The sequence below is a fragment of the Haemorhous mexicanus genome, chromosome 19 (assembly GCF_027477595.1).
Source record: "Haemorhous mexicanus isolate bHaeMex1 chromosome 19, bHaeMex1.pri, whole genome shotgun sequence".
Taxonomy (NCBI): domain Eukaryota; kingdom Metazoa; phylum Chordata; class Aves; order Passeriformes; family Fringillidae; genus Haemorhous; species Haemorhous mexicanus.
The window spans coordinates 411,037-430,868 of NC_082359.1; the positions used below are offsets into that span (position 1 = coordinate 411,037).

Below are 19,832 nucleotides of genomic sequence, written 5' to 3' on the forward strand. Positions count from 1 at the left end.
TCTGCTGTCCCAGTCGCAATGAGTCAGGGCAAGATCACACTGCCTTACCTTCACTGTGCTGTTGCTTTGTGTGAGGATATATCAGCTTTTGTAAGTTTTTTTGGCTTCTATAAACTTAACTTCTCTTTCTCTTGGCCAGTGGGCAATGCAGCTCGACTGCTCTGTTTCTACCCATATAACCCAGGGCAGGGCAGGGACTGGGCTGCAGGCAGGGAGATAAGCTGTTCCTTCAGAAGATGCTGCCAACTGGCATAGGAGGCTGGAGAAACTGAGGATGCTGTGGGGAAGAGGCGAGGGGAGGTTTCACAGTGCTCTGGGCTGGCTGGTGCTGCCAGGGCCTGGGCACTGCACATCCCACAGGCAGCAACCACCCCTCCCTCCTCTCCCACTGGTCCTGGCCAGGCTGTTGTCTATGCAGAGCTTGGCCCATGCTTTCCATCACACCATTATTTGCAGTTCCCATTTCAGACCCTGACAGGTGCCCGTCTCCTGTCTTTCTGTGTTTTGGAAAACACCCCAGAAGAAAAAACCCCAGCACTATAATATTTCTGAACACAAACCTAAGTAAAAAGATGCTGTTTTGTCAATGGTTCAAAAATCCCCATGGCTGCTTGGGTGGGCAGGACTGCACAGTGGGGCATGGTGGGCCCTACAATATGAGGTACTTGTCACCATCCTCACTGTGCCCAGGCTGTCAGGATGCTTTATGTAAAAGGATATGGCTCTTTCCCCTTCCAACTCCTCACTGCTGCAGCAGCACAGGGTCCTACACACACACTGCCTTTCCATGCCTCCTCTTCCTCCAGGATGAGCAGAAAACAGCAGCAGCAAAAGCTAAAACTGAGCAGGGTGGAGAATGCCTGGGATATGGGAGTGTTAGTTGGGTCAGTGCACCCAGAAATAAAAGCTGCAGTTGCTATTTTCTGACTGAGCATGGATACAGCTGTGACAGGGGACAGTTAGGTGGGATATCAGGGAAGGGTTCTTCCCCCAGAGGGTGCTGGGCACTGCCCAGCCTCCCCAGGGAATGGGCACGGCCAGGAGCCTTTGGACAGCTCTGCCAGGGATGCCCAGGGTGGGATTGTTGGGGGTCTGGGCAGAGACAGGAGTTGAGCTTGCTGGATCCCTGGGTCTGGCAGGGCCAGGAGCTGGATCCTAGTGGGTCCCTTCCAGCTGAGGACATTCTGCGAAAAGTTGTGGGGAACCAGGGATTTGGGGGTTTCAAGGGCATTCTGTGCCTTGGGTGTTCAGGAGACAGCACCTGCAGCCTTACACAGCCCCTGCAAACAGGCACACACAACACCACTGCCCCAGGCTGCGGAGCTGTCCTGTCCTAGGAAGAGGGCTGGGGAGGGGATTATCTGCAAAAAAGAGGGCCAAGAGGGGCTTCTCCTGGCCTCCTACACAGATGTCTGTGGGTCTTTGCAGAAGCTCACAGTGCTCCTGCATCAGCCAGCCCTGGGTGCAACTGCAGCATCAGAGCTCAGCCCCTGACAGCCCAAGGCACTCTGTGCCTCTGTCACAGCATCCTGCCTGCATGGGCTGGAAGGCAGCCCAGGGCCTGGAACATCTCCCATCTTCCTTTAAATTCCAGGAGCCCAGCTGCTACCTGCACCAGTGCTGTTCTGGTCCCATGCTCCAGGCAAAGCTCCCTGCTCCCCTCCATGTTTACTTTTTTAAGGCAGAAGAGTGTCAGCTAGAGAAAAGGCAGGAGATGAACAGCTCTGGAAAGCTGAAACATCACCCCTTCGGTGTGGGTGGCTCACCAAGTAAAGGGGCTGACCCCGGAAAAAAGGAGACACTGCCACAGCTCCAGGCAGGGAATCCCAGAGATGCCTGTGGTCCTGCAGAGCCCAGGAAAAAGTGTCCCTAATTTGAGGCATGAAAGCCTACAGGGTGCATGTACCCCAAAAGCAGGTCTCTCCCATGCTGCCACCCCCTCTTCTGCAGGTATGTGTAAGGCCCAGGGCTCCCAGCTCCCCCCAAACCCATCACAGGAAGTTCCACAGCTCCTCCAGTCCCTGTCCCAGGAAGTTTGGCCTCACTCCTTTCCCCAGGCTCTGGCTCAGGCAAAAGCATGCAGCATTATGAGACCACAGCAGTGCCTGGGCACATGTGGCTGCCCAAGAACAGAGAGAGAGACGGGAGCAGGAACAGTTGTGATTTAATAATTTCCATTCTCTACAAATCCAGTGTACAGCAGAGACGAGCTGTGGTCCAGCTCCTGGTGCTCCCACTGCCATGGTCCATCGTTAGAACCAGGGACTGCAGGCAGGAATGGTACAGGGATGGGGCCAGCCCACTCCCCTCACCCCTCCTGCTCCATTGGACATGTGCCTGAGGATGGACAACCCCAGGCAGCTTATCCCAGTGGGCTGGGGGAGAGACTAGACCTGCCCAGCTCTGGTCAGTGCAAAGCCAGTGAGCAGGCAGGTAGCTGTCTGGGACAGGCAACAGGGGCTGATCCTGCCCCTTCAAAGGTCTGGTGGAGGCTAAGCTCCAACCCTGGCAGAGGCTGGAGGAGCTTCTGGCTGAGGCCAGCTTGTCCCCAAGTCACCTGGCCCACCTGGACCTCTGCCCCTGGGCACAAGGCAAGTGAATAAATGACCCTGTGCAATCCTGCCAGGGAAAGAACACCGGGACAGTGTTCGTCAAGGCACAGGGCAGGCTGGCAGGAGAGCCCCAGCATCTCCCCAGGGATGGCAGAGGGACATCCCTGGAGCAGTGCCAGAGGGGGCGATCTCAGAGGACACTGAAGGTGTGAGTGGTTCAACAGCAACAAGGACGCTTCTCTCCTGGGCAAAGGGGGCTGGGGGAGTTGCAGCAGAACTAGGATGGGGAATGGTGACAGTGGTTCAGGACGAAGGTACAGAAGCTCCAGGGAGGGTCAGGGGCTGAAGAGGTTTCCTGTGAGGAGACGCCTCTTGACCTCTTTCCAGAGCAGGTCCCGCTCACGTTTGGCCCGCTGCATGAAGCCCCGGTTCTCCTGGGCCCGGCGGGACAGGTAGGGCAGCACCTCCTTCAACGGCCCGTAGGGCACGTACTTGTACACCGGGAAACCAGCCTGGCCTGAGGGAGAGAGGCTGCGGCTCAGGTAATTGCCAAGAGAGAAAAAAAATGTGCAAAAAAGAATAAAAAAAGGTAAAAAAGGGAGGAAAAAAGTGAAAAAACGAGAAAAGGGAAAAGAGAAGGAAGACACTTGACATGGGGAAAAAGGGAGCAAGGGGGAAAAGAGGGGGGGAAGAGGAGGAAGGGGCAGGAAGGGGGAGAAAAAAGGGGGAGAAGAAGGGGAAAAAAGGTTGAAGAAAAAGGGGTAAAATAAAAACGGGGGGGAAGAAACAACAGGGGGGAAATAAAAAAAGGGGAGGGGGAGGAAAAAAAGCCACCTGCCCTTCCCTGCCTGCCCTCCCATGCCCTGATGGCTGTGCAGAAGGCTGTGGCTGGGCACTGGGACAGGATCCCAGCAGCGGCAGAGCCTGGTGGGGGGGCAGAGGTGCATCTTCCCCGGCTCAGCACAGGGAGCTTGGGAAAATGCCAGAGGGAGAGGGCCGAGGTCACCAAGAGCCCTGGGAATGTCGGCAGCCGGGGCTGGGCCAGCTCAAGGAGTGTTCAACCAGAAACATCAAGTTAACACATTTTTCCAGCATGACCGGATGAGGCTGCAGACAGGCGGCCAAGCCCTGCTTCCAAGAGAACTCCAGGACAGAGCAGCATCTGTGCTGGACAACTGCCCAGTTTGCCTCCTGCTGTTCTGCTGGCCTTGGGACTCTGTTCTGGACACTGGTGTGGGCAGAGGGATCAGTCCCTGACCAGGGCTGGGTACCCGGACCCTTGTGTATTCTTCTGTCCGAGCCCCTGGCAGTGCTGCTCTGCTGCCTGGGCTGGTGGCTGAGGACAAGGTCACACAAGAGGCTGTTGCCATCCTGTTAGCAGAGAGCCCAGGAGTCGGTATGCACCTCCCATGGAGCCAAGGGACACCCCCAGGCTGAGGAAGTACAGGAGAGGGTTTCTGTCTCCCAGGACCAGTCTCTGCCCCACCATGAGACCCCAATCTTTGCTCAGACTCCAAAGTGGGAATGTCCCAGCCCAGCCACTAGAGGCTCATGAAGCCTCAGGAGAGAGATGTGACTCTTCACTTATATCCTCATCTACATCCTCCCCAAACCCCCACCCAGGGGTCACAGCACTTCCCATGGCAAGACATTGTGCTCAGCCAGTGCTATATGACAGTCCTTCCTTCCTTCCTTCCTTCCTTCCTTCCGCCACTTCCTTCCTTCCGCCACTTCCTTCCTTCCTCCCTTCCGCCACTTCCTTCCTTCCGCCACTTCCTTCCTTCCTTCTGCCCCTTCCTTCCTTCCGCCCCTTCCTTCCTTCCCCTAGACCCCACAGCAGCTGTTTAGGGGTCTCAGTGGGGCTGGAGCACCTCTGCCAAGCACCCCACTCCCATCACTCACCCAGGGGGAAGGTGATCTGGTCACACATGCCCAGCAGCTGCCCAAAGCACACCTTCTTGTCCGAGGGATGGATCCCCAGCTCCATCATCCTGCAAAATGAGCCTCAGCTTAGGGGCAGAGCAGACTCAGCAGAGCTCACCAGGGCACTGTGTCCCACCAGAAGCCTGGGGATCATCTCCACATAGGACAGTGTGGCACTGACCATGTCCCAGATGGATGCTGGGATGTAGAGCGTGAGGGATTTGTTTTTACAACAGCCTCTGGGTTGGTGATGGGACCAATTCTGCGGGCACTGGGGCCACAGTGCTGTACCTCAGCTCCAAGCCCCATCTAAAGCCCTGAGTACCACTTGGGAGCCAGGTTTCCCCCACGTGAGCTCATGGGGGTCCTGACAAACCACAGCACATCTCCCTGCCCCCCACATTCCTCAAGCCTCTTGTCCCCGCCTCACCACGCTGCCTGCCCAGCACCCACCTGCGCAGGGTGAACTTCACGGTGTCCTCATTGTGGGATGCTACCATCACGCTGGCTTTCTGGCTTTGCTTGATCTCCTCCAGGATATAGTCCAGGCACCTGTGAGGCAAGACGAGCCTCTGGTGAGGCCTCTTTCCACCGGGGCAACAGGCAGCAGTGTGGCTGGGGCTGTCCCCTACCTGTGGTACATCTCGTTGGTCTTCTCATAGGTTGGGTTGATGGGATACTCGTAGCCCATCTGAGCCGCCCTCTCTCTCTCCTGCTCCATGTAGGCGCCACGCACCAGCTTGGTGCTGAAGTGCCAGCCCTCCCGGCGCGACAGCTCCACGTCCCCTGTCACATTGTTGTAAGCCTCCTGTGACCAAGAGGAAGAGATGACACAAGGTCATTACTCCAGTGCCACCCCTGACTGCCTCTGCAGCTGTGCCACTGCACTGCCACGGCTTCAGGAAATGAGATCTCCATCCATGTGCTGGAGCAGCGCCCCGGGACACGCCGGCCTCACCCTCAGGTAGCACTGGTAGGTGTTGTAGATGAGGGGCTGGCTCCTGTTGAAGTGGCGCTGCATCTCCACCGTCAGGCGGCTGATGGCTGGCTGGAAGTAGCTCTGCTCTGCGTCTACCATCAGCCTCACGCCCTTCTCCATGGCTCTCTGAGGGGTGAAGGACACGCAGGCTGGGTTCATAGGGCCGCCTGCTCCATGTGTCCCCCTTTGTGACTCCTCCAGCCTCAAGGCCCCCTCACCCTTGCAAGGACATCCATGCGTTGCAGCACCCTCTTCATCTGCAGCTCTTCCTCCTCACCGAAGCGTAACAGCAGAGGCTCCAGCTGCCCAGTCTGAAATGAGAACAGATATGTGGCACCCTGCCTGCACCCAGCTCTGCCCATGGGGGACAAAAACACCCCTGGAGGGAACCCATCCCCAGGACTGCTGCCCCACCCCAGTCCCCCAGCCCCCACCAGCCAGCAGGGCGTGACAGGATGCCCACCCTGCCAGCCTGGTGGTTGCACGCTGTGGTCACAGCATGGCTGAGCTTTGCAGCCACCACCACCTACAGAAAGAGTATGAGACCCTTGCCCTGCTCCCACAAAGCCTCTGTGGGACCACTCTGGGGGTAGCAAAGGTGGGTACTTACCTTCCTATTGGGGACGAGCAGAGGCCTGGAGAGCTTGGTGCGGCTGTCAAACAGGCTGTTCCAGTCCAGCAGGTCCACAGTGCTGGGAGCAGAGAGCCAGGTCCTTGCTGGTGTCTTGCAAAGGCAGGGGGCTCTCTATCAGCTCCCAACCCCCACCAGCAGGAAGGACACATGACATGTGCCACCCTGTCCTGTCTTGTCACCTCCACCCAAACTTCCCCTATGTTCCATTGCTATGCTGAGCCACAGTAGGCCTTTGGAGATCTCCCCTTGCTGCTGCCCCAGGGACAGGGACAAAGTCCCGCAGTGTCCCTGCACTGCAGCACCCCCAGCTCCCAGGCAGCTTACCCGCTTGTGCCCAGGTTCTCGCCTGTGAACCACTGCTGGCTCTCTGTCTTGCTTGCAATGCCAAGTTTGGCCAGTGCTTCCTGCCACCAAAAGAAGTATCAGGGGTCTGTCTGCTTGAGGTGTCACAGCTCAGGGCTGCTCTGGCACCTCTGTATCCAGGGCCACCTCCAGCAGTGCATCCCTGCAGCACAGCCTCCTCCTGCAGGGCCTCACCCGCCTCACCTGCAGCTTCTCCACCTCCAGCTTTGTGTCCAGCACTGCCCGCCCAGCCTGGCCCTCCTCTGCAGCCATTTGGTGGAAGAACCTCCGCCACTTCACCAGCACCTCTGAAAAACGCACCTGTGGGACAGGGCTCCAGGTGAGACACCCAGGCTGGAGCCTCCTGTCCTGCCAGGGCTTTGCAAGATCACACCCAGTCCGACGCAGATGCTGACCCCAGAGCAGGACAGAATAGACCCCCCACATCCACCTTTATGTCACCTTTAAAGTCCTAAGCTCTTTGTGTCTTGCCAAAAGTTGAGGCAGGGTTTCCAGGGGTCTTGGGCTCTCAGGGGACAGGCTGTTGGTGCCCACTCCTCACTGCCATTACTAGAGATGTCACCTGGCATCTGCCCCAGCAGAAGCATCATCTGTGACCCTGGCTCTGCCCCACCACACTCTGTCACAGCTCTGGCACTCACCAGGAACTGTGGTCTGGCCAGCGCTGTCAGCTTGATGGCAGAGAAGCCGTTCTCTGAGCTGCCACCTGGATGGAACCACAAGGACAGCGTCAACCTGACCATCAGCCCTCGGGCAGGAGAGTTATGGTGGTGGTGGGACTGAGAGATCCTTGCAGTCCTCAGCACAGTGAGGCTGTCCAGGACATGTGGAACACTCACTTGAGGCATCAATACAGTGGAGGAAAGTCTCCATGTGCTGGTCACACTTGGCCTCATCGGCGTAGAAATAGGCGTGGGCCCTGGTGACTCCACCATGGTGATCCCCAAATCCCTGATGGGCTCGGTATTGCTTCTCCCTTTTTTCTGCTCCTGGGATGGAAGAGGATGGAGATGGGCCATGCCCCACCAAGTCCCTACAGCCTCCCCAGGAGCTCCCAGTATGGGTGAAGGGAGAGAGGCTCTGGCTTGGACCTCAGAAGAGCCCCCAGCATTGACATGGGCCCTGCTTGCTCTGTGCCTGAACAGAGGCCGAGTCTTTGCTGAGGGACAAGACTGGGCCAGGAACCACGTTGTTCTTCAACCAGCTCATTTTTTGAGGCCATGGTACCTGGGTCCTTCCCCCACAACACCAGGCCTGCCGTGCCCAGACCTCCAGGCTATCTCCTGTTACTCACCTCCCATCTCCTTCTCGGCTGCAGAGGTGCGGGAGCTAAGAAGAGAAACAGGAAAGATAAGGGCCAGTTCAGCAACCCCCTACAGCCCTACGCTGATGGACAGGACAGCTCTGAGGCTCCTATGCTGCCATCCTGGTGCTGGACCCTGCTGTTCCCTTGCCATCCCATCACCAATGGGATCCAGCTGGCAGTTCAGGTGCCCAAAACCCACCTGTGGAAGGGAACAGGGCTTCACCATCCATCCAGGGAAGATTTGGGAGCCCTGAGGCAGCACAGTGAGGATGCCCTGTCCAAGGGTTCAGAGCTGCCTTCCAAAAGCCCACACCATGGCAAAGACAACGTCAGTCCGGTGGGGCTGGCATGTTCCATCTCCAACCTGCTCATGGTCCTTGCTGTGGTGACACCAAACCTCAACCCACTGCCTCCTCCCCTTGATGGCACCAGCAGCCAGACCACAAAGCACAGAGCTCCTCCAGACCCTGAGCACACTCAGCTGAGAGTGTCTGCTGCCCCACACTCCTCTGTGCCATTGCTTCAGGCAACAACTCACAAACATCTTGTTTTCAATTCCAGCTGACCTCGGATGTCATTTTAAGCCCAAACTCTCTGCCATGGAGATAACAAGGCTCTGACAGCCTGGGGGGTGATGGCCAAGTCATGACATCCTTCCTGAGCTTGAGTAGCTAAGCCTTCTTGCTGACACCCTAAACCCAGCTGCAGACCCAGGATCTGACCTGGAACAGGGCCAGCTCCTGGAGAGCAGCCCTGGATGGCAGCAGAGCCATCCCCTGCAGGAGGCCTCTGCCTTGGCATCCCTGTCCCCAGACTGGTTGTGCCCGACAGCAAAGAAGCACAGCTCGAGGGAAGGAGCAAAGCCACCCATCCGGAGCCAGCAGGCTGGCCAAGAGAGCAGAGAGGCACATGGCAGGGTCCCAGGACACGTTCTCCCATATGAAAACCCTGTGACAGGGATTAGGGGCCGCTGGAAACATAATAACTAGAAACAAGCCCTTCTCTCTGGCCCCCTTGAGCCAGGACCAGCCCCACATTGCTCAAGGAGGCCACAAAGCCTGGCACGAGCCAGGGCAGGAGCAGCTGGAGCTCATGGGAAGCAGAAGGCACCATATCCAGCAGGCTCTGCTCCCTGATTTTACTCACCTGAGGACAGGGAAAGCAGGTTTCTCTCCCTGAGTACAGAGGGTGGAGGAAAGGAAAGAGGAGAGATCATACACTCAGCAATGGGATTTGTCAGCAAAGCCCTTGCTAGGTGGAAGCTCCCTTTGGAGCTGGTGGCATGGCATAGGGGACAGCTTCAGCTGAGTACTGCTGTGACATAAGGGCATACATGGGTCCTGCAGACAGGGGACAGCTCTGAGCACACCCTGGGCACCACATCCAAGGTACTGGGGACAAGTGGCTGGAGTGAAGGCACACAGCTCAAATAGCAAACAGCGCCCTTGGAGTTAGAGTGTTTTATGTTCCTGAAGATAAACACACCCTTCCCAGCAGCATTTTTGCTGCATGACTGCACCAGCTGTTCCTTCATCCTCTAGGGGGGCATTCAAAGCAGTGCCACGGTGCTCGCTTTGTTCTTTTGCATCAAGCAAAATAAAGGAAGATGCTTCCAGCTGAAGAAATAACTTTGTCCTGGATATCAGCTGCTCACTTTGCAATATTAATCTTGGCCAGCAAAGCCATTCCCTCACCCACCAAGTGCCACTGAACCCAGCTTCTACCTGACCATCCCTTCTACAAACCCACAACAAGTCTCCCAGAGCAGGTCCCATCTCTGGGCACTGTCCAGATGCTCCTGGCAGACTGTATTCAGACAGGAACAGCCTCAAGTATGAGATCAGGGCCTGGGAACTCATACTTGCCTAAAGCAGGTTGTGAGGACTTGCTGGATGGCTGGGAAAGCTAATCCAGCTGACACAGCAGATGGGGCTTTCAGGAAGTTTTGGATCAGGCTAAGTAAACCAGCTCAGGAGCAGCACAAAGGTCCCACTGTTGGAAATAATCCCTTTGGCCCTGCAGGTTACCCAGAGGGTGCCAGCAGCACAGCATGTTTGCTTTGCTCATAAACAAATGGGTCTGGCAAAGGGGATGAGGGATCAGGGAGAAGCTGTCCTAGAATTATTACATCCAAGGAAAAGACTCATGGTTACATGAAGTCCATCTTGGAGCTATGGGTGGTGCTTAAAATCCCATGGGTAGGAATAAAGCAAAGCCCTTGGCAGAAAAGACCTTTAACCTGCTCCATGCAGGAGTTGTCAGCACACACCAGCCCAGGACTACCACAGGCCTTGGAGAGCTCGAAGATAACAGAATCTGCCCCATGATCCCAGGGAACATGCTGACAAAGCACAGGATAGGGGTGGAAGCTGGGAATGACACTGGGAACAGGAGGAGAAGGGGAGGCAGCAGCTCTGGTAGCAGCATTGCCCAGATTGGGGACAGTGATCCCACATAGGGCAGGTGTCAGATAACCACACAAGGAATTTCTAGAGGAAGTCAAGTCCACACTCTGCATGGCAGAGCCTGAAGAGCATCTGACAATGCTAGGGGCAGGATTGCCCCTCTCCTGTGTCAGCACAACCCCAACCCACGTGCATGTTGGGATGCCCGTGTGCCAACAATGGCCCCAGGGCTGCCAGGAGACTACAACCACCTTCACTCTGGGGGGGCCTCGTTGCTTCACCCCACAGTTACCAGCCCAGCGCTGCCTCTCCACCCCCCCACCCAGGGCTGCAGCCACGCTGAAGCCCCCAGACCTCTGCTGCCTGGAGAACACTTATTTTCCAGCTGTGTCACCATGACCTGGCAGCAGCCTTCAGCACGTGGCTGAAGCTTCCTGGGACAAGCTGGCAGAGTCCTGGCTGCCAGCCTGAGCAGGGCATGCAGGGGCCTGCGGCAGGCAGGATAAGCCGGTTCTTGCCCACGTTGCATTGTTGCTCCCAGCTGTGGAAGAGGTGCCACAGCCCATTCCTGGGGCAGAGAGGGCATTTCCCTGCCATTATGTCGGGCTTGCTCCAGAAGAACAACAGGAGATGGCACCAAGAGGCCAAAACACCCACTGACTGCTGTGGTTGGTAACTCTGCTTCCTGACTGGCAGCAGCACAATCCCAAAGCATTCACCAAGGGGAAGGACACAGCTCCGGGGTCCAGCAGCCATGAACACAGGACTGCCCACCCCTCTCAACCATGTGCAGTCCAACTCAACACCAGCCCTGGCAGAAGCACTAGAATTTGGGATTTTACCCCAAACAGAGCCAGGAAGGACCCAGAGTGATGGTTGGCAAGGGACACCATTTAACATAACTCATCCAATCCCATCCTGGACTTGGTCCCTGTTAAGAGAATTATGGAACATCCTGAGGTGGAAGGAATGAATGAGGACATCAAGTTCCACTCCTAGTTCTGCAGAGGACAATAATCCCACCCCGTGCCTGATTGGCCAAACACTCCTCAAGTGGCAGCCTTGGGACCACGACCACTCCCTGGAGATCCTATTCAGTGTCTGACCATCCTCTGGGTGATGACCCTTTTCCTGATATCCAGGCAAATCCTACTGGGGCTTGGGCAGGGATGCCTCGGGAAGTCTCTTGAACGTGAATGGCCCATACAGCACAGACAGAAATCACCTAGCCAGGAGTACCACATGTGCAAACCCCAAATCTGCAGTGGTGGGGAGCAACACAGCCCAGCCAGCTCACAGACCATCGGCACCCATCAGCAGGAGGGATACAGTTGCAGGCAGAGCCTGTCTGAAAGTCTTCTATGGTCCCCCACAGGAAAGCCCTTGGCCGAGGTACAGCCAGGCCCAGCGACAGCCTGGCAGTACCAATGCTGCTGGCCCAGCCCCCGGGAATGCTGAACACTGCCCGGACCATGGCTGTGTGTGTCCAGACCACACCTAACCTTCAAAAGCAGCCACACACCTTCAAAACAGCCGCCCTCCTGCCTGGCAGCAGCAGGGTGTTTTGAAGCTTTTCTAGAAAAACCCCAAAGTTTCCAGCCCACTCGGGGTTGGTGCAGCCCTGCCTCCTCCCGCACAGCTCTCGTGCCTGTGCTACCCTCACCAGTGTCTGCTCCCATCAGGGACCCACAGACCCTTCACTCCTGGGGATGAATGGCAGCGGCAGCATCAGAAGCAGCGAGGGGCAGTGGCATCCGCCACGGCACGTGGGGATCCTCGATAAGCAGTTCCCGGGTGTGGACCAGAGATATGGGGCCCAGCGGCAGTACCTGCCTGACTCACATCCTGCTCGCAAACCATCCTAAAAAGCTGTTCCCGCTGTGTTGTTGACACCATGTGACAAGCATATGACAGCCGGACGGTGTCCCCAGCTGCCAGCAGCGACTGCCGCTGTGCAGCCTTGCCCGGGGGACGGCGCATCCTCAGCCAGTGTCCTCCGGAAGGGCCACCCTTGTTGTGGGTGGGGGGACACCGCCCATCCCCGTGACCGTGGGGCGCCGGCCAGCGGCCCATCGATCCGGAGAGCGCAGCTGACCGGAACTGGAGCCCGAATAATGGAAAGTTACCGGCAGCTTTGGGCTGGCGCCAGCTCTTGGCAGAGGGCGGGAGGCAGTGAAGGCTTCCTGGGAGTGGGGGGCAGTGCGGGAAGGAGGGCATCACCCCAGCTTGAGAGAGATGGAAATGGTGGAGGGTGGAAATCATGGAACTGTTAAGATTGCAAAAGAGCTCCAAGATCATTGAGTCCACCAAAATGCGTGAGGCAGCATTTGTATGGTAATGGCGGGGGCAGGAAGGGGGGGCAGCATCCCGATGGGGGGGGCGAAGGGGGACCTCAGGTGTGATACCAACGCTGTGTGTTGTCTGTCTATGTGCAGAGGGATGTGGGGGGGGACACAGCGCCCCAGGGGGTTAGGGAAAATAGGACGTGGCTGGCAGAGGGAAGATGGAATGGGGAGGGTTAGCATTCCATAGGAGATGGAAAATAGAGGTGGGGAACCCCCTCAGGGTGTGCAGGAGTGTTCGGGGCGTACAGCACTACCGGGGACGGGTGCACTCTGGTGTGTGCAAGGGAATAGATGGGGACAGAGGGGGTGCAGCAGACAGGGGGGCAGCACCTGGTATGTGCAGAGGGGCGGGGGAAGCGATAGAGCCCAGTGGGGGTTCAGCACCCCAGTGTGCAGGACACAGCCCCCGCCGTGTGCGGGGCAGTGCCACCCCCATGTTTTGGGCAGTGCCACCCCCGTGTGCAAAACACAACCCTCGCTGTGTGCGGAGCACTGCCATCCCTGTGCGCAGGGCACCGCCACCCCCGGGCTGAATGGACGGTGCAACGGGGGGCGAGGCCGTGACGCACGGCCCTGCAGCCAATGGGAGCGAGGGGCTGGGCAGGCGCAGCCAATGGCAGCGCGGCCAGGGTCCGCCCCCGCCCCAGCCCCGCACTCACCGCCCGTCGCCCAGGTCGTCCTCCACGCTGTAATCCAGCACGGCGCCCACGCCGAAGGCCTGATTCCGCCGGAGCAGCGGCTTGATGGCCTCCTGGTCCTCCCCGGCCACGAATTGCCCGTAGAACGTCATCTTCATTAGCCGCTCGAACAGCGTCTGCCCCAGCATTCGTTGGCACAACTGCAGCAGCTGCAGGTCATCGGCGGCTCAGCACCCGTCCCGCACAGGCACTCCCGTAGGAAAAGTCCCCACGACCCAGGACTGGCATTCCCCAAAACGGGCACCCGCCGGCCCGGGTCCGAGAGTTCTCCAACACCCCCACCCTCAGACCTAGGCTCCCCCCGGAAGGGGAATGACACGTCCCGAAATGGGCACTCTTAGGGTGAGAGCCCCCAGCCCAGGACCGGGACATCCCGGAGTGAGAGTATCTCTGGCACGGACTAACATCCTGCAAAACAGGCACTCTCCCGGAACGAAAGATCCTCCCCATTTGGAGCCACTCCTGGAGCAACAGAACCCCCATCCCTCACCGACACGTCCGGAAGGGGCACTGCCAATGCTGGGACTCGCAGTCCCAAAATGGAGCTTCCGGGCGCAAGAACCCCCTCCAGAAGGAGGCTGGCACCTCCCGGAGCGGGCGTCCCTGAGCGAGAGCCCCGCCGGTGCAGAGTCGGTGACCCCCGAAAGGGGACAAGCCCCGCCCGGGAGAAGCCCCCCCAAGCCAGACTCCTTCCTCCACCCACCTCCCGGTTGTGCTGCACCAGTGGCTCCACGGCGCACAGCCCCAGCACCAGCAGCCCCCGCAGCAGCTCCGCGTTGCTCTTGCTGCGGAACGCCTCGCGCGGGTCCCCGAAATCCACGGCGGGCTGCGGCGGGCCCCGCTCCGCGCCCCGCGGGGGAGGGGGCGGCCCCGACCGGGCTCCCGCGCCCGCCGCCGCCGGGGAGAACCCGCGGGGGGCGGTGGCAGGCGCGGAGCGAGGGCGGCTCGGGGGATCGCACCGGCGAACGGCAGTGCGGAGCGCCCGGGCGACGCTCGGGAGAGCCATGGGCACAGGGGGGCCGCCGCCCGCCGCCGCCTTAAGTACGGCCCGCGCGGGACCGCCCCCGGGCCCCCAGCACCGCGGCCCCGCTCTGCCCCGCCTTTGGCCGCGCTCTGCTGCCACCGGAACCGGCCCCGCTCCCCGGCACCGCCCCGGCACCGCCCCGGCACCGACACCGGCACCGGGACGGCGACCGGGACTGAGACTGATTCTGGGATCGGCACCGGGCCCGGCGCCGGGACTGGGACTGATCCCGGGACTGTCACCGACACGAGGACAGGGACCGGCAGCGGAACTGGGAACGGGACCGGTACCGGAACCGAAACCGGAAGCGGCACCAGGACTGGGACCTGGACAGGAACCGGGGCCAGCACCGGCACCGAGATTGGCACTGGGACTGTAACTGCGAGCAAGACTAGTGCTGGGATAGGTACCGGGTCGGGGATAGGAACCGGGACTGGCAAGATCACCTGGGCCAGCACCAGGACTGGAGCCACCCTGCTCAGCGCACCCCGCTCCCGCAGCCCCCTGCCCGGTGCCTTCCCCATTGCCATCCCCTTGAAGCAGCCGGTGCCAGGGGCACCTCCCTCCCCGGAAGCCCCAGGAAGGGCCTGGAAGGGCAGGTGCGGCTCGAGGGGAGCCCTGGGTGGGGCCTGAAGGGAACACTCTTCTTGGAGCTGTGCTGGGAGCGGGGCAGAGGACCTCGTGCCCTTGGAGGAGCCGTTGGGAAAATCATGAAGGTCCCGAGGGAGCCCTGAAGGGGACCTGTGGGAAGTACCGGGTCCAGTCCTGCGGGGCCAAGGGGCTACTGAATGCTCAGGCAGCCCCAGGGAGGGCCAAAGGATGCATCAAAGGGTGCTTGCTCCCTCGTAGCCGTCCCTGGGGCAGGCTGTGGTATGTCCAGCCTGTGGAGCTGGAAACACTTGGAGAAGGGATCTCAGACCTGTGGGACCTGTTATGGAAGAGAAGTTTCAAGCCCCTGTACTTGCTCCTCCTGATGTGTATGTGAACATTTTAGGGGTTTCAGCTGAATCCTCACTCATTTGGTGGGGTCCGTTGGTGCTTGGGTTGCTTGAGGCAGCAGACTTGGCCCCCTCGTCATGAACTGGGGCTGTTGGGCTTCGCCTGCTCCGCAGAGCACCAGAGAGGGCTGGCAGGACCTCGGGATCTTCCCAGGCAGGGCGAGTGTCTGTCCTGCTCGTGGCAGGCGTTTGCCTGAGCTGTTCCTCCTCGCCACACCCAATGCTGAGCTCCGGAGATTACCGAGCACGTCTCTGACACCTCGCGTGCAGGAACGCTCCCGAGACTTGGCCTAGGAGATCAGGTACCTCCCTTCCTTTTCGCAGGATTGTTTCACAGCTGTATCACAGCTGCATACTTTCTCTGTGCCCATGACCCTTCTCTGTTCCCTCATCCCTTCTCTGTGCCCGTGTCCTCTCCTGTGACCATGTTCCTTCTCCATGTCCCCCTCTCCAGCCCCTTTTCCAGTGGCTCTCAGAGGATGACTCTGGACTGATGAAGAGTTGTCCAAATCCAGCTCCTCAGTGACATCTTGTGCTGGGAATGCTCAGCGCAGGACGGATATGGGAAAATTAGTTCCTGCAATTGTTTTTTCCTGCCCTCCCCAACACCGACGTTGCTGTAACTGGCAGTGAAACCATGGGAATTCCCTGAGCTCATTTGTAAGTTTTTCTTTGGGAACATCTTGTCCTTCCACGGAGACAGCCAGGCAGTGGCATTGCCTCTGACAGAGCTGGGTACAAAGCTCTGGAAAAGCATCCACTTCCTTTAAAACATTCCCTGTGCTAACTCTTTTGTGCCATTTAGAGATAATAATAATTCACCCAAAGTTCCTCGCCGTGATGAGACTGCACATATGAACTCTTGTTTCTCAGCCAATTGCCACAGAGAAAATTCCCTTAAAAGGCTCTAATGGCACCAGTCACCCCTGGGAAACACTCGCCTGGTCTTAGTAGGGAAAGCTTCCAAGTGCTGCCTGCTGTGCCAGCAGAGCTGCAGCCCTGCGGCATCCAGCTGGGTGCAAAACCAGGTCTGAGTTTCTGAAGAAACTTTCGTTTCAGACCCAAACTCAGAGATGAAATGTTAAAAAGCCACTTTTGATGGAAGTGAAATCTGATGAGCTTTCTCTCAGGATGGTGGTGCCTGAAGCAGAGAAGATCCCTGAGCTGGCAGCCCTGCCAGTGGCAGGGAGACCAACAAGGGATGCTCCATGCTGCTGTGGGGACCATACCAAGCCCTCGTGGGTCACTGTGGCCTTGCAGAGCACTGACCCCCCAGCTCTTAATCTCCCTTGGCTGTGACATTATGCCCTCGAGGCCACTGTCCCTGTCCCCAGCATGCCCAGGCAGGTGCTGCTGGCACAGAGGAGCTGGTCCCTGCGCACAGTGGCTGCTGCTGGCATGGGAAGCTCAGTTCCAGCCATGTGCGGAACTGTTCCCATGGCTGGGACACACATCACAGCCATGCTGCAGTCCCACACAGGGAGCATGGCTGGATAACACAGAGCCAAGTCCTTCCTCGGGCACTCTTGCCTGTACCAGCAATGGGAATAAACCCAGGAGCTGTTATGGATGGCTTGAGAAGCTGTACAATGTGAAGAAACATTTGAATGTGAGACAAATAGGTGAGGAGGGAACTTGGCACAGGAGGAGATGCGATTTAGAAGGAGAGGCCATGTCATGCATATTTCATGGGCCAGCCCTCAGCAGAGACTCCTCTGACACCATAAACATCACAGATGGCAAGGAGTAACAGCAGCCGCTCCCAGCATCTGGGAAGGAGAACAGTGGGATTATTGCTTCTTCTGCCTCATGGTAGAAGGGGGCCAGGACACAGATCCTGGAAGCTGCTGGCTCTGCTCCCCGGTGTGGGACCAGGCTTCCTCACCCTCCTCTTCCTCCAGCCCAGTGCCAGGCTAGGGGCAAGCCTGCCCCATCCTTGGGGCTGGGGCTCTGTCCTCACTGTCCCACAGCTCTGTGAGCCCTCCAGCCCTGCTGCCCTAGCACTCTGTGCTTCCAGCATTGCTCCTCTGAAGTTTCCTTGGAGAGTGCTGACTCAGGTCCTCCTCTGTTGGGTATTTCTCACTGACCATATGCCTGGCTTGTGCCCAGCACTTGTGCTACCAAATCACTCCCAGCGCAGGCCAGCATGCAGGAGGGACAGTGCAGCCTGTGGGAGCAGGGTGGATTGGATCCTCACCTGGCATCTGGCTCTGCCACAGGTGCCCCTTGGAGCAGCAGGTGCTGGGGTGGCAGGATCTGGGTGGGTCAGAGTCTGATGTGGATTCACTGGCAAAGTCCAGGAGAAGGTGGACTTCAGGGTAGTGCTTCCTAAATTGCAGCCATGTGTGGGTTCTCATCTTGTAGGGGGTTGTTTTTCTTCACAGGAGGCTTCATCTCCCCCTGTGCAACTCTTCAGGGAGAACTCCAGATCTACTACTGCCCACTCTGAGGGGATAAAGCCCTGTGGGGTGCACAGGAGCTCCCAGCTCCTGTGGGTGTGTTTGGATCATGAGTTGGTGCTCTGTGACTCTGCCCAAGCACCCTGTCAGCCTCAGTGTCACCCTCCTGGGGGTGAAGCTAACTTGTGCCACAGTATGGACCACACTGGCAGCAGGATGGATAAACCAGCCTTCCTTCTCACAGCTGGGGAACCAGGGAACTGCATCCTTCCCCTTGCACTTGGTGCTGCAGTGGCCACAGGAGGTTCAGCTGCTCCAGCAGGATTAGGGGAGATAGCTATCCAGGTGTGGCACAGGTAGGTGAGGCTGCAGCACTTGGTGTCCTGCCTCCATGAGAGCAGAGTAGGAGTGTGGGAACTTGCTGGTCACCTGGGGAGTCACAGGATGGGAGCTCCAGTTCCTGGGGCATTCCTTTGGGTTGGGGGCCCTGGAGAGAGCAGCTGAGAGCTGCCACAGACCCTGCAGAGGAAAGAGATGCTGGGTAGCTCCTCTTGCAGATCTCCTGGCCAGCCCAGACCTTGCTCTCCCAGCATGGTTGGTATTTTGAAAGCTGGGCTGTGTTCTGATCCCTGGCATTTTCCACTTGTATCCCAATGATTTTTGGTGAATCACTTGCAGCCTAAGAAATAAATGTCTTCTTGATTCTTCCTGTGAGCTCTTGGGTGCAGCTCAGCAGCCATGAGAAAATACCCAGGTGAATTCCTGGTGAATACCAGGTAAAGTCTCCATAAAGGTCAATGCTATTAAAAACAATTGCCTCTGAAAGGGACCCTAGGAAAATCCAAGGCAGGGAAAGGCACATCAGACTTACCACATCAGTTAATTGTTTCTTTGCACAGAGTCCTTCTCTTTTTCCATCCACTGGCAGAAGGGAGTCATGTGAGATGTCCACAAGTGTGCTTGTGGGGGGAAAAGGAAAGCCAGTGAGGACCTGAAACAAGTTTGCTGCTCTTACAGCTGAGAAAGGATCATGCTGGAAGGTTTCTGTGGAAGTGGGGCCTGGGGAATGGACATGAAAAGCTTTTTTCCCAGCTGACTCCCTTGGCGGGTGAGTTGTTTACAGAGCCTGGATGCCAGAGTGCCTGGAAGGGAGCCATTTCTATTTTAGCCCTTTGTAAATGATTTAAACACCTCGTGCTGGGGAAACATTCCCAGGAAAGGGGATGCTTGGCCCTTCTTCCTGGGCACACCAAGGATGTGCAGGAGATGGTGGAAGGCAGAAGGAGCCAGCCCTGGCAGGGACAGCAGGAGTGTGTGGTGAGGATGGCTGAGCCCCTCCAGTCCCCCAAGAGCTGCTGCTGAGACCTGAACCAGCTGCTTCTAGTCCAGATGGCCAGAGGTATCCTCCCAAACCCCTCCCAGGTGATGTTCCTAAGGAGCCCCTCTATTTTTTGCAGTCTTTGCCTGCCAGGAGCATCCCCTGGGAAGGCCAATGGAGCCAAAGGTCCAAGGTGCCCTGTGGGATCCCAGCGAGGTAGGGACAAGGGGCAGAGCTCCCTGCAGCACCTGAGGGCAATCACACATCATGGGACTGGGAACAAGCTCCTGAGGCTGAAGCAGGACAACTTCAACCCCCTTTACCCTTGAGGAGCTGGCTGCTCCTTATGGATTAATGTGGTGGCTCATTTCTCTAAAAATAGGCTCTTAATTACTGAGCCTCTGGAAACAGAGTTGTCTCACAGCAAAACCTGCTTGATTCCAGGGCAGCTGTGGCTCCTGTGAGGGCCTGGTGGCCACAGAGCCTGGATGGCGCCTGCCAGAGACAGCTCCTAGCCAGAGAAGGTTTCAGGCTGGTTCAGATCAGTTCCCAGCTCACAGCTGATGGATATTTGTTTTTTCCAAGTGTCACTTGGTTTTGCTTCTTAACTTTCTTTGTATGTAATTGCAAGCATCTGGCACTGAGAGACACTTGGACTTCTCTTCCAGTGGAACAAAATGGGAGGAAAAATGTTCATTTTTCCCTAGTACTCCTGAACTGTGTGTAGAGAAGGGAAAAAGCTTTTCTGCTTTCTTTATTTCTTAATCTCTTTTTTTTTTTGTTGTTGTTGTTGTTTCTCACCTTCTTCCTTTACATGGACAAATACTTTGTGGGAACTTTCATGCTTTTCCCTTATTCTCCTGTCCCACAGAAGGTGAGCAAAATCCC

General features: G+C 57.7%; 1 protein-coding gene across 2 annotated transcripts; it reads right to left on the reverse strand.

Moving 5' to 3' along the window:
* Positions 1-2,147: 2,147 nt before the first annotated feature.
* Positions 2,148-14,043, reverse strand: PRODH (proline dehydrogenase 1). 2 transcript variants are annotated; one of them, XM_059863364.1, is made up of 14 exons: positions 13,909-14,043; positions 13,167-13,354; positions 7,746-7,780; positions 7,291-7,440; positions 7,093-7,157; positions 6,635-6,751; positions 6,413-6,492; positions 6,065-6,146; positions 5,673-5,765; positions 5,434-5,580; positions 5,108-5,283; positions 4,929-5,027; positions 4,455-4,543; positions 2,148-3,069 (listed from the first exon to the last, which is right to left on the reverse strand). In XM_059863364.1, exons 2-14 carry the CDS (start codon positions 13,331-13,333, stop codon positions 2,888-2,890), a joined length of 1,482 nt encoding a protein of 493 aa, XP_059719347.1. In that variant the 5' UTR covers positions 13,334-13,354; positions 13,909-14,043; the 3' UTR covers positions 2,148-2,887. The 2 variants fall into 2 exon arrangements, with proteins under 2 accessions (XP_059719347.1, XP_059719348.1); XM_059863365.1 differs by lacking the exon at positions 2,148-3,069 and adding an exon at positions 3,330-3,923.
* Between the last annotated feature and the right edge of the window lie 5,789 nt (positions 14,044-19,832).

What these genes read in the sequence shown, in the direction of transcription:
- PRODH (XM_059863364.1), bottom strand. Translation starts at nt 13,333, where the DNA reads ATGCTGGGGCAGACGCTGTTCGAGCGGCTAATGAAGATGACGTTCTAC. An exon ending in GACGACCTGGGCGACGGGCG is followed by an intron (nt 7,781 to 13,166) that starts GTGAGTGCGGGG and finishes TTCTCTTCTTAG; the next exon opens with CTCCCGCACCTCTGCAGCCG. An exon ending in CCTACCAGTGCTACCTGAGG is followed by an intron (nt 5,284 to 5,433) that starts GTGAGGCCGGCG and finishes TCTTGGTCACAG; the next exon opens with GAGGCTTACAACAATGTGAC.